Below are 14,287 nucleotides of genomic sequence, written 5' to 3'. Positions count from 1 at the left end.
AGCCCTAACGAATTTCCTTTTACTGAAGATAGACAAGATTTATAAAATTTTCAAGAATTATTTCATCAACTTTTCTATTTCTCTTCCTTCCTTCCTTCCTTCCTTCCTTCCTTCCTTCCTTCCTTCCTTTCTTTCTTTCTTTCTTTCTTTCTTGGAAGAGCTGATTGCTTCTGAAACCTACAATTGTACTCAGTCTCTAAACAGGTAAATTCTGAAATAGTGACAGACTGAATCAGGGTTCCTATGTTGAAGAGGGCAGCAACTAAGAAGCCTGCAGCAGAAATACTCTGCGCAGCCATCAAAACCCATCTACTTAACGCCCATGCAGTGTTAGATGAGTTTCCTCTTTCCGCTGAGTTTCTACATTCATGTGTGCCCTGATGTGTATGCGCACATGTGCATGCACTGACACATGCAGACACACAGGCGCTGACCTTTCTTCACCATTCTTCCTGCCACAGTGAACTGGGTGGAGTCATTGGCAGCTCCTCTGCCCTTCGTCTTCCATGCTTCCTCTCGCACAGTGATGAGGTGTTTCCGCTCCTCAATAGTCATCTGGCTCTCTCGACTTTCTGTGACCCGCTGTGTGCAAAATGCATAGAAGGGAAAATAAGTAAAGAAACAAAGTCCTACTTGTCTCCTGAGTGCTGGATGAGTTCATGAGGGAAGCTCCCCCACAGGTGCTCACAGAGAGCATGGCTGCTCTAGAAAGTCTGCTCCCCAAGAGTGTGAGTGACGGTGAAGCAGGAGCACTGGTTAGGAGCATGAGTTGTAGGATTCCCCAGGACTGGATGGGCCTTCGAGGGATGTCACTTGGGGTCAGGTAGCCAGGGGACCCCAGAAGAAGGCTCTAGATAACAACAGACCTAACATCCAGTGTTTACTTTGTTAAGCATAACCCACACAGAAAACAACGGTTCTCAGCATTTGAGTCTCTAACACAGCTGATTTCAGTGACAAATGCTAGCTTCCCTATCATCTAATCTATGAATTTTCCTTGCACATGGTTCCTTAGCACAGCTTCATGGCCAGAAGTGATTCTGATACCCTTAATGGTTCAGATGAGGTGAAGACCTTGTCCCAACATATGACAGATAAGTGCAATGTATGATCCTAGTACGAGTCCAGGAATGGGCTTAGTAAGGATATTATAGGGGAAATTGACACAATTCAAATACAAAATGGGTTTGGTAAACATGATGCCAATGTCAAGTCCTGTCTTGATCATTGCATCACTATATCCTGGCCACGGGGGGAAACGACCCTGCCTTTAGGAAGTACACACTGAAATACTGAATGGAGCAGGTCTCCATGTCACTCAAACTTCTTGCGCATGGTTTGGGAAGGAGATAAAATTAGTCATTCATATATATTCATATACACTGTCACACAGAGAGATACACATATACACACACATTCATACAGAGTCACACAAAACACAATCTTACACATTCACAATCACACACGTGCACTCATACACAGTCACACAGAGAGATACACATATACATACACATTCATACAGAGTCACACAAAACACAATCTTACACATTCACAATCACACACGTGCACTCATACACAGTCACACATACAGTCAAACGCATAAGGACAGTCACAGAGACACAGACACAGACTACACCATCGTACATGAAATGGGAGAGGGGATCAGGAGGGCGGTAGAAGGAAGAGGCAGGAAGAGTGAATATCAGAAATCGGGGTCAGGAGGGGGTACAGCAGAGGCCCTGACCAGTAATGAAACTTCTCTAGGACTTTTAAAATGGGTTCCTTTCTCTACGGTGAGCTTGTGGTCTCTCCAGAGAGCAGGCACGGTAATGCGGTGCAGTTAATGACTCAGAAAATGCTTGAATCAGCTGCTTAGCTCTCCTTGAAACACCTAAAATGTCTTCATGGAAGATGAAATTTTAGAGCCCTGAGATGAAAGCAACTCAACCCAAAGCTTCCTGAAGGGATATTTTTGATTTCCTTCTAAATGCAAGTATTAAACATATAAGTTTTTCTATCACTGAAAATGTCTATATAACTTGACTAGTTGGTATGCTTGGCTTGGGAACCCCTAGTTTTTACCCCTTGGCCTTACAAGGCTCTAGAAGGAGTAATGAATGTCCACTGTGTATTTCCTGAAAAACCTTTAAAATCCACCCGGAGGTATGAAACCTCTCAAAGTATGGACAAAAGAATCTACCCTTGTCCCTCTCTGTTTCTCAGTTTGAAATGACATTATTGTCTTGCTTTTCTCTCTAAACATTTCTTTTCCTGTTTAATTCTGTTAAGTTCTGTATCCTGTCTTAGGGTTAGCAAATGGATGTTTAGGAGCCTGGAACAGTGAGAGAGAGGCAGAATATGGGCAGAGGACCTACCTCACCCGTAAGTCATCCTTTCAAATAGAGATGCCATCAGTTTTGGAGAGAAGCAGAGGGAATGAGAAAGAGATGTGGGAGGAGGTGTAGAAGAAAGTGAAACATCTGGGAAGAAAGGAAGGTGGCAGACACATCAGGACAATCGATGAGCTGTTTCCAGGTCGCCAGGATGCTGCGGATTGGCTAGTTTCCCTCTAGGCTCCTGGGAAATCATAGCAGAGCCGCACATTTCACCCACAGAGGAGAGAGCAGCTCAGGTACCATTAGGACTAGCAGCAGATTAGAAGGCAAAATTCCTCCACAGTTGGTAAGTTTCACAGGAAGAACTATTATAACCTGGCTTACTCAATAGCAGAAATATTAGGACCATATGCTAAGTAGCAGAGATAAGGACAAACTGCAGAATTCTGCATGATGGAAAGGATTTAGCTTTGCCTTCTCCTGACCAAAGATTACAACCCATGTTTGCATACAGCGTCGAGTGATCTAAAATTGGAGACAATGATGAAGAAGCCTTGTGCTCAGAATTTAAAATGATTTCAGTCTGGTCCTAGAGTCAGCTGGGGGCTTCTGATGGATGATGGGTAGAACAGCACCTCATTCTCCACAGCCTTGGTGCAGGTGAGGAAGCAGAGGATGCGCAACGCCTCACAGAACCTGTGCACTGTCTAAACATACTGTCTCCTTCTCTGTGCTCTTGTATCACAAAACATGAAGATACCACCACTGCTGGAGTGCAACGACTTACCTGGCCACTGACCACTGATAAATCATAGCCACGTTAACACTGAAATTATCTGGGCAAACTGTGAAGTAGTAAAAATACGTTGTTTCAGACGTTCTAAAGTTTGAGGTCATAAAATGTAAGTTGTTTTTGATAAATATTTTTATTTCAATCTAAAACACTCATGGTGAGCCAGCCCATGTTCATGGATAGATGGTCAGCCCAGTTCTCAGCAATTTGATGATCTACAAATGCAATGCAGTCCCAACAAAATCCCAGTAGCATCTTTTAAAAATTGACAAACTTATCATGAACTCAATATACGGGGAAGCAAAAGCCTTAGGACAGCCACAGAGTCAAGATGGAAGACCCAACTTAAGAATCACAAAGCTACAGGACTCAGGACAGGGTGGTGCTGACTGGACGCCCAGAACCCGACCCGACTGAACTCTGAGGAGGAAAGGAATAAAGGCAATACAGTGGAGAAAGGAATGCTTTAAAGGAGCCATGTGCTGTAATATTTGCATACGTGCTTAACTGTAAAACAAAAGCACACAGATTAGATCATATATAATTCACAAAAACTAGCTCCAAGTGGTTCATAGGCTTCTATGTGAAATGGAAAACTATGAAATTTCTAGAAGATAATAGAAAAACTAGACATGAACTTAACTGTACATACACACACCCTGCCCTGCCCCACTACTAAGATGAAGCCTATGGCCTCGTGCATGCTAACTTCCCAGCCTGGGTGCACTTAAGTTTTAGGTAGAATACCAAAGGAATATTCCTGAAATAACTGTTAGAAAACTGCGATTCCCTGAGATTAATAAGCTGCTCTGTGAAAGATCCTGTCAGATCCTGTCAGAAGAACAAGAAGACAAACCACAGGATGGGAAGAAATATTTGTAAACCATATTAACACGGGACTGTCACCGAAGATGAAAAGCCAAAGGCTGGGAAACAAATGGGCCGACTGGAGAAGATAATGGCTGGAAAACAAGCATATGGCAATGTATTCAATGTGGAACACTGAGAAACTTACGCCTAAAACAAGACCCTATGATACAGCTTTTGGAATGGCCAAAATCTAAGGCACTGACATTAAATGTGGTAGAGACACTGAGTAACAGGACTCTTCACTGGATGCTGGAGGAAGGTGAAACGGCACAACGGGAAAGTTTCTGAAATCAAGCATGCTCTTGCCGTAGGATTCTGTGGTCACACCCTTTAATACCTGAGTAGTGAAGCTTGTGCCTTAACAAAAACTGCATGTGGACTTTTGTTTGTAGCTACTTTATTCACAGTTGCCAAAACTTGGCAACAACCAAGATGCCACTGAGTAGGCAAATGCCTAAATAAGCTTAGTTCATCCAGACACACTGGAGAGAAACGAGCTACCCAGGTACTCAAGAAGGCACGGGGCCAAGTGAAGCTGCCTGTTTCCATCTCAGAAACATTAAGACCAGCAGCTGATAAAGATCAGGTGGTTAAAATTGATGCTCAGGGAAGCACAGAGGATGTTCAGGGAGGGATGCCATCCTGAATGCCAGTGGAGCCGCGGACAACATGGATTAGACTGAGTATTTGCCAGTAGGAGTTAGGCAGGAAAGCCCCGTATAGACTCAGATGGACGATGGCTACTCTAATGTTTTCTGAGCTCCTGCCTTAGAACTAAAAGTTCGGAGACTTTCCTTATACCAGTTTCATGACCTCAAGGGAAATTCACACTACTGAATCCACCTAAAATTTTGGAGTGAAGAATCGGATGTGGATTGACCCACTTTGAAAAATATGAAAAAGTTAAACACACACAAGATCACACACAGATGCACACAGTCCCTTTTTCTCCATACACGAATGAAATGCCACAGGAAAGCTGCTCCCTTCCACGTGGAGCCTCCTCTACCACTCAGAAACTGCAGTGAGGTTTCACATGTATAGACTTTTCCTCACCTGATTAACAGATAAAAACGACAGGTATTTATGGGCAGTAGGCATAGCAGGAGAATAAGCAGAAGCAAATACAGGTTCCTAGAGGGCAAAGCAGGAGGATTAGCAGTAAACTGGAAGGTGGACCCAAGTGTGGGAGGGGAGTGAGCTGGGGAGAAGAGACGCAAACAGCAAATTGTCTAACAGCTAATTTTCTCATTGCAATTCTGGTTCACGCTAAGAACACCCTTCCTTCGGGTGTCAGTGCTGACCAGCAAACATCCCACACAGCCAAGCCCATGCACCCGAGCCAGGGTTGGGCAGTAATTGAATACATTAAATGCAGATTACTGCAATATACGTATATATGTATATTTAGTTCGAGATGAGGTCTGGGCCTTTTGTCAACAGTTTAAATATATTTATGTATTAACTATTAAACCATTTAATACATAAATAATTGCTTTCTTTATGGCATTTTCATAATATGTCTTAAAAATAGTTTAAGGACACAGGATCAGCTTCCAGACCGGATGAGAGCTGAATGCTGGCTGCCTAGGAATACAAAACAAAACAAAACCAAACAAAATAAAAAAACCAACAGAGAAGGCATGGGCATTATAGGTACTATGACACTAGAAGACACATTAGCCGCCATAGGGACAGTTGCCTATGCTTGGGTAAGAAGAGCGAGCCTCTGCCCCTCTAAGCAAATGTGATTCATTGCTCCTTCAAAGCTGGGTTGTTCTCGCTTTCAGGTAAGGTTTCCAGAGAACTTCACAAGGAGCCAGACAAAATTGTAGTCACTGTGACACTGCCCGATGCACTTACCTGAGATGTTCCCATGCCGTTAAAAACAAAACAAACAAACAAAAAACCCTGCTGCATAAGCATGCTCAGGACACTCAGGAATGTGTCAGCCTCCCTCTAAATGAGACAAGTGTTTTTCCTATACGATATAGACACACAAATATACATAGCATACATATAAATATTTGAGTTTTCCCAATAAAAATCCCAGGCTTTCCTTTTTGAAGCCCTGATTCTGATGGATCTATGTAGTGGTCTTGAGGTAGAACCCTCTCTCTTTGCTCTTCTGCATCCAGGCTGCGTACCTAAGCTTTGCCCCCACCCAGGGAACCCACCATGTTACAGAAGACACCTGTGTTAGAATCAGGCTTACCCAAAGCAGATTAGAAATGGCATTATCATCTGTAAATCCTCCTTCTTCCTACAGGTTAAAACAAACAGGAGACATTGGAGAGGACCGGGTGTCACCATCACTCTGTGCCTGGGTTCAGACAGCCAAAAGCATGCACATGCTCACAGTCCAGTGTGAAAAGCAGCAAGCAATCTCATTCCTCAGGGCAGGATGGCAACCCATGAGCAGGCAACAGTCAATGGCTTGCTCTCCCTGCTGGTTCCCTATCAGTACGCTTTCTCCTCAGCCATGGCACACGATACTGGCGTGAAGGTGACAGAGGTTCCCTCCTTTAATTTCCAGTAGCATTTTGGTGATACCTGAGATCTGAACCTTACCTGACCTCACCAGAAGCAGAAGCAGAAAGAGTGCCCCATCCCTACCTGGGACTCACACAGATAGAGACTGTTTTAACAGCCAGATCTACAATGGGCTTTTATTTCATGGAGACAGCCCCAGACACTGGATGACTGTCTTCAAAGGGACACGGGAGTTACCTTATATGCTGTAACGTTTACTGGGCCCAAGTAGGGCTGGGATTAGTTAGCTGGTGAAAATAAAGATCTAGAATTTGCTGGAAAGAAGATACCTGGAAGGTCACTTTTTTTTCTTTCTATTTTTTGTTGTTTTGAAACAAGGTTTCTCAGTAGCTTTAGAGCCTGTCTTGGAACTGAATCTTGTAGACCAGGTTGGCTTGAACTCATGAGGTCCACCTATCTATCTTCCAAGTACTGGGGTTAAAAATGTGCGCCACCACCACCCGGCTTGAAAGGACACTTCTTGAAGACCTTGTTTTGTTTTCCTTTCTCTTGATGGGCATGGAAACAAAGCCTGCTCAAGTGCACATGTCCCTCAAGGTGTGGAACCAGTCCGTGCCACCACCTTGTGGCTTTCGGATCTTTATCACCAAGTCATGTGCCATATCTAGGAGCCCAGATGTTTATTCACGCTCCCTGACCTGCTCTAACTCAAGTCCAGGAGACAGGCATGGAGGGTGCGGTGTGAGAGAGGAGGAAAAGGAAGGGATCTGAGTGATTTTCATGGGACGTGAGGGTAGTGGGGGATACTCAGAGCTCCGAAGAGTCAACTCATTAATCTTGATATTTGAAGAATATAATTAGAAAGCGAACAAATGCTCCCTGGGGCTGAAATCTGAGAACAAAAGGTCTTTTTAATTTTATTTTCTTCAAAGCTATTCATGATCCAAATAAGAACATCTTATCTTATAGGACCCAAAATAAGACATGGGTGTGAGCACCCCAATTTCTTTTCTTTGGAGACAATTCCTTTGACAGAGAAAATGGTTATAGATTTTTCAAGGCATTTATTTATTTATTTTGTTGTTGTTGTTGCTTTGAAATAGGGATCATTCTATAGCCTGGGCTGGTCTGAAACTCACTACGTAGCCTAGGCTGGCCTTGAATACACAGCAATTCCCCATCTCTGTCTCCTCAGTACTAGGATTATAAGTGTCTGCCACTATGCCAATCCCATCCCCTAGTGACTTTTTTAAAAATATTTTCATCTTTTTTTGTGTATATGGATGTTTTGGCTGCACATATATCTGTGCACCGAGAATATGCCTGGTGCCCTCAGAAGCCAGGAGAGGGTATCAGAGTTTCAGCGAATTGTGAACCCTCATGCGGGTGTGCTGGGAATTGAGTCTGGAGTCTCTGGAAGAGCAGCCAGTGTCCTTAACCAATGAGCCATCAACCCAGCCTTGCTAGTGCTGTTTCTTACTAGATACTCAAAGTTTTAAAGTATCAATATGACATTAATAGAAATAGGAATTTATTCTGTTTGTGTGGGGTGTGTGTGTCCATGTGTGCACATGCGGAGGTCAGAGGTTAATGTTGGGTGTCTCCAGTGCTTTCCACCTTTTATTTTGAGGCAGTGTCAGTCACTGAACCCGATTGTGATGATGGCCAGCAAGTGCGATGGGGTGGCAAGCACTTACCAGACCTGGCTTCTACTTGAGTGCCGTGGTTCCATAATCAGGTCCTCGTGCTTACGTGACAATTTTTTTTTTTCTGAAACAACGCCTCGCTCTGTACCAAAACTATGTTGCCTTGGTTAGTCTTGAACTCGTCCCAGCCTCCAAAGTGGAAGGGTTGGGACTGCAGGTATGTGTCACCATGCTGGCCTATCTTCCAGGTGGCTGCTGGAGCATTTAAATTTTCCCCATGGCTTCCATGACAAGCTTCCTGCCCAGGAATGCATGGATCTTCATGGGAGAGATGGGCATGACTCACTGAGACCTCCCTCCCCCACATTTCCTCTTCTATGTCCCCACAGCTGCACTCTGTGTCTGTGTACCAAATATGATGACCTAGACAATGTTTGCTAACACAAATGTATGCTATTTGAAGGATTCGGAAGCTGGGGTGTGAGTGACCATAAAACCAGCTGTTTAGTGCCTGGCTGTAAACATGGATGGTGGTACCTGCCCTCGGGCAGTCAACCATGGGCAAGCCTCATCTAACTGAAGCAACAGCTCTTGTCTGTATGCCACCAATGTCTTCTTCCCTTCTCCAGGGTGCCATTCAGACAGGCCCTTGGAGTGACCTTCTAAGCATGCCTAGAAGAAACCCCAGATTTAAGGCACTCTGCCTACCTCATGTGAGCACGGTGAAATAGCAGACTTAAGTAGACCGTCAGCTCGTGGGAGGAATCACAGGCCATCAGAGGCAGCTGAAAGTCACTTGACCTCAACAGTACCTGAGATTTCCCCACATGAGGGACAAGAGTCTGAAACAGACTGACTTATTTTAACTTCAAAGAGCTTATTGTCTCGGCCAGGGTGAACTAGGCCACCGGAGAGCCCAAGGACGGTGAGTTCACCATGGCTGCAGAAGCAGAAGCCGAGGGAGAGCAGGTGGCTCTGCACTTGCTGTGGCCGTGCCTAGAGCCCTGCTCTCTCCAGCACCGGGTTTTCTACTCTAAGAGTGAGTGCAGGGGTAGCCCAAGTCTCGCCTGTAAGAACACTAGCCGAGTGCCTGGGCAGCCCAGACCCATCCTCACCCACGTTTTCTGGAAAGAACACACACCCTCACTCTCCTGATGCTCTCTGACCATCCACGGGGAGTCCATCACTTCCAGCCTGGGTGTTGTTTTTCCCTAACTGTGGGTGCAAACTTCAGAATGGCTGCACTGGGAAGTGACATCATGTACAACTAATAGCTTTGCTACTCAGGTGTATGCTGAAGTCATTTTGGACCAGTTGTTTCAAGATTCTCTTTTTGTGGCATTTGGGGAGAACACAGGACCTAGTACATACTAGGCCAAGCACTTGCCCACCGAGCTACAACATCCCTACCCTAAGATTCTTCTAAATAAAGTTTTGGGCAGGGGATAAATTATTTGAGGGATCTGTTTTTTTTTTAACCTTAGCATCTCAATTTTACACATATATTTAGTATCTAGGTATAGTTAAAACCATTATAAATGGCTAAGAATGAAAAGCTATTTTGGGATCATCTTCAACACCAAATATGCCTCACGCTAAATAATTCAAATGTATTTTCCACCTGTGCACACACATGGCTAGGAACTAAATGTGGACACAGCAGTCCTGTGTTGTATGTTCTGGGACCCTCACCTTACGTCCTATGTGCACATCCATTTTCATGTATGTTTTTAATATGCAAAGATTACACTCAGAATTTTTCTCTCTGCTATGCTACTATTTGTTTATTTGAATTTGTAAACTGGGTTTTTACTATGTCGCCCCGGCTCATGTCAAGTTTCTGGAGCCCACGTGATTCATCTGACTCGACCTCTGAAATCACTGTGCAGGCACGAGCCAGCACATCTGGCTTCAGACAGCTCCTTTGAAAGCCCCTGAGATCCACTAGTTGAACCTTTATATGCGCCTGTGTGGGTTTGTATGTTTCTGTCTGAACACTTTAGAAGATTCTAGAAGTTGGATAGTTGGGCATGGCTCAGTGTGCCATTCTGCCTCAGCCAGCAAGCACACTTGTATTTGCCGAGTCGGTGGGTAAGAACATCATGGCCAAGGCTGATGATCACTACATTTGTGATTCAAAAGTCATCGATATTCCCACATATGAAATGCTTGCAAATGCAAATTAATTTTTTTTTTTTTTTTGGTTTTTCGAGACAGGGTTTCTCTGCGGCTTTGAAGCCTGTCCTGGAACTAGCTCTGTAGACCAGGCTGGTCTCGAACTCACTGAGATCCGACTGCCTCTACCTCCCGAGTGCTGGGATTAAAGGCGTGCGCCACCACCGCCCGGCGCAAATTAGTTTAATTGAAATTCATATATAGGTCCTCAATAAAAGTCATACTTCATCATCATGAAACAGACTCAAGATTAGGCAGAAAGTCCTCATGGACCACAATTAGGCCCTTAGTTTTGAGAAGTAGGTCTTAAATCTCTGCACAAGAAATTTAAGTGCATGTTTGATATGTGACTTAGAAACTGTGGCAAGCTGTTGTCTCACTTGAAAGACTTTGATCACATTCTAACACAGACTTCACTTACGCTGTAACTCTGAACACAATTGTAAACTGAGGCACTTGTCCTCAAGCCTTGACTTCATGCCCAGCCAGCTTTAGCCACTTTGTGAGAAACTGTGCCTCCTGAGTGCAAGGAAGTGCCAGTGTTCTATAGCAGGGGGTGTTAGGCCACACATACTTGTTCCCGAGACACACAGTGTGGTGTTAGTGCGGTGGACACAGTACCTTCTTCAGGGACTGCTCCACCTCCTGGATGTGCAGGCCGCTGGTGGCTTTGCCGTATTCCTGCTTCCGGATTAGTCTGTTCTTCCAGTCTTCCTCACCGCTCTTCTTCAACAGCGCCAGCCTGGGAGGAAGACACAGCAATGGAGAATCCAGCACCGCATGCTTAGCTCCACAAGAACCTCTTTTCCCAGACAGCCCCAAAGATGGTTTAGTTGGTGGGAAAGAAAAGCTTAAAAACGACTTGTCCGATAGAAGATGCTCTATCTTCTTAGTAAGGGAAGCCACAACTCTGCTTTCCTCTCGCTCTGGGGCTGGGAGCTAGGGAAGAGAGAAAAGGAACCCCAGCAAAATGTCTTCTAGTGACCCCTTCTGGCCACTAGGTGAAATAACATCTGAAGATGCAAGCTGCAGTTCTTTGCAGAAAACGCTGCTGAAATTGCTCTGTAACTCTCCTATCTGCCTAAATGTCTAGTCTGGCAAGGCGCCTGTTTCTATTTTAATTGTTCAAAGTGTAACCTAGAGCCTAAACCTAAAGGAGGCTTAAGGACAAGAGCAAATGTGGAATCTGTCTAGCTGGCTCCTCTTTGAGCATTAGCCAGAGATTGATGTCTACCATCATTAAAGAGGTTTTTCTTTATTAAAAAAAAAAGGCTTAAAAATATAAATAGGCTTTGTGCAATAGTAGAGGTAATTTCCAGCAAAGTAAATTATGCTCGTGTATGGAAATTTCATAATGAAACTCTGTACGTTAAATATGCACTAATGAAGACAGAAGGATATGGCATCTTGTTATCATACCTCAACTAAAGACAAACTATGATACTGCTCCCTTCTGTTTTCAGCCCTGGTATTCCCCCATACACTAGCCCTGTCTTTACAGTGTATTCTTACAAAAAAAAATCTTCCTCCTAAAGGCCCATTAAAAATTATTAGTTCAATTTTCTCCAAGGGGAAAATATACCAAAAAAGGATCTCATTACAAGGACTGTTACTAACACACGTTAGCTCAGGCATTGCAGGATTCCATCGAAAGCCGCTTGCACATTTGGGTCTCCCTGAAAAGCCGTTTTCCAGAACAAGGGGCTATTTCAGATAGCTCTGCTATCACGGAGGAAAACATCTCAGTCATCTAAGTTCAATAGAGTGGGACAGACAAAAGGGCAAATGGGACCCGAGACTCAGGCATGTTGTTTTCCTTGCCTTGTTTGCCATGCATGAACTGGACATGGGATTCTCAAAGGCTCCAAGTGCTAAATTTCCTTATCTATTCAATATCTGTATTGGAGGTGGGGGGAGTTACACTCTAATAAAAACGTATTCACTCATTTGCTGGTGGTTCTTGGATAGAAGCCAGGGCTTGTTCTTGCTAGGCAAGTGCTCTGCTACAGAACTGCATAAAAAAGGAGTTTTTGCTAAGCAAATAAGGAAGCAAATCTATAGTAAACAAGAATCCATTATATTTACAAATGTATGCATAATCCTCTTTTATAGTTTCTATCAAATAATGTAAATGAGCTCCAAAGAACTTCCTAAGGGATACAGAACTTTGGGTCTAGCCCCTCTTCAACTGCTTCCTTCTTTCTAATCTCTTACGTGGCAGCAGATAAGACCACAAAAGGACCAGTTCTATAAACTCCTCTGAGCTGTCTTACACATCTACTGCAGGCTCATGTAGCTTCTATAGTTCTACAACATTAGCATGACAACACATGTATTAGAACACAGAATCTGAATTCCTTCATATATTCTCACTTCAGGTCATAGTTATGACTATTATCTGTACTGCTCCAATTACTCTGAATGTGCCCATTTTATTGAGGTAAGAAAATCAAACTATTAGAAAGAAACAACCATGACTGTGAGCTCCAAAAGCACGGGGAAACAAGGCCTCCAGCTGGTGAGCATGCCAGGCCTTCGCCACCCCAAAGAGGGGGTATGTCCAAGCCATCTCCTGGAGGAGGCGTCCACACTGTCACTAGCCCCAGAGCTAGCTACTCTCTCGTTTTACTTCTGACTCAGAGCAGGCATTTTCGCTGTCATCTCAATCAGATTGGAATCCAAATAACTTCCAGAGAACAAACCCTCAACTTCAGAATGGAGACTGTTAAAAAATGATGTAGCCAACAAACAGCTTCTCAACAAACTGGGGTTCCCCTGGGGCTGCTCTGAGGGGCATGAGACTAACTCAGAAAAAGTGAGCTGCGGAACCTGAACTCACTCAGTCCCCTTCCTTATGCTCCTCTGATGTGCACAAGCATCTTCATAGCTCAAGGCTCCTCTGAGCGAGGGCCTCCTGCATGTGGGTGGGAGAGGAGGCGTGATTCTAAGTCCTGCCTCTTGAAGTTCCAGTTGTTCCCTTCCATGAGAAGTCGGTCTGAGCAGATACACAGTGCCTGTCTCCGTCAGCAAGAGCAGAGTCTTCCGATTTCCTTGTGATGTTCTCCCAGTCCTTTGTAGACTGATTTCCAAAGAACTATTCCATTCTAAAGCCCTGAAAAATCGCTTCCAAAGAGTCCAGAGTAACCAAAATAACATGGCAGAAAGTGCTTCAGTTGAGCCCACATGGTACTTGGGAGTCCTCACTCCCACAGTTCCAGAGATGAATAACTTCATAATAACACACAGGGAGTCTGAGTGCATTATCCCGTCCCTTCTGATTTCCTGTTTGCTGTTCAACAAAATGCTCTGGCAATCTCACAGTCCTTCATCACCATGCAGAGGGCTAAGGTCTGGGTCGACACATGACATAAATCCCCCCGTGCAGTGCCAACAATTGTCAGCGCTTTTAACATCTGCCAAGTCTGAGGGCTATTTGTTGGCTGTGATGTGGAGTGTTGGGGCATCTGCTTCGTCTGAGGCTCCTTACCCAGTGAGTGGCATAGTATCAGCTGCTAACACACTGGCCTGGCCTGGGGCCAATGGGACATGTGCTTACCAGGCCACTATGGGAGTGTCTATGGCTCTTTCCACAGCCCATTCTCTTCAGCAAGAATTCTGGCTTGAGAGCTTCTTGGATGAGGACAAGTTTTTCCAGCCTCATAGCAGGGATGGGTCAAGGAAGGGACAGGCAGACCACGTGCCTCTAATGCCAACTAAGGTTTTTGTATTTCCTCTTTAGACATTTCCTCTTCTTTCAGAGAAAGAGGCACCCACGGACTTATGCTGAACTGAGCAGCACTAAAGAGCAATTGCATCAGATTCTGATCGTAGCCAATGAGAAACTTGGAAGAGTTATTAATAATAAGCTTTGTGTCTGCATTTGGTTTTTATCTGGCACCTAAGATGCCAGGACCTTGTACAGCCAGGCAAGAGCTCCACATGGAGCCCTGGTCCACCCCCTTGTTATGCTTTCT

General features: G+C 44.4%; 1 protein-coding gene across 2 annotated transcripts in view; it reads right to left on the bottom strand.

Annotated features, from left to right (window-relative positions):
* Nucleotides 1–14,287, bottom strand: part of Svil (supervillin) — a 196,748-nt gene that overhangs the window by 34,568 nt on the left and 147,893 nt on the right. The window contains exons 17-19 of one of the 2 annotated variants that reach the window (XM_026783047.1): nucleotides 10,935–11,055; nucleotides 6,215–6,262; nucleotides 435–582 (exon numbers count right to left, since the gene is read on the bottom strand). In XM_026783047.1, coding sequence (XP_026638848.1) covers nucleotides 435–582; nucleotides 6,215–6,262; nucleotides 10,935–11,055 — 317 coding nt within the window. The remainder of the gene's footprint in view (nucleotides 1–434; nucleotides 583–6,214; nucleotides 6,263–10,934; nucleotides 11,056–14,287) is intronic. The other variant, XM_026783048.1, reaches the window with a different exon arrangement.

This window comes from Microtus ochrogaster, chromosome 16 (genome assembly GCF_000317375.1).
Source record: "Microtus ochrogaster isolate Prairie Vole_2 chromosome 16, MicOch1.0, whole genome shotgun sequence".
In the NCBI taxonomy this organism is placed as follows: Eukaryota; Metazoa; Chordata; class Mammalia; order Rodentia; family Cricetidae; genus Microtus; species Microtus ochrogaster.
Note: the sequence above shows the minus strand (reverse complement) of the source record. Positions and strands in the feature narration are given on the sequence as shown.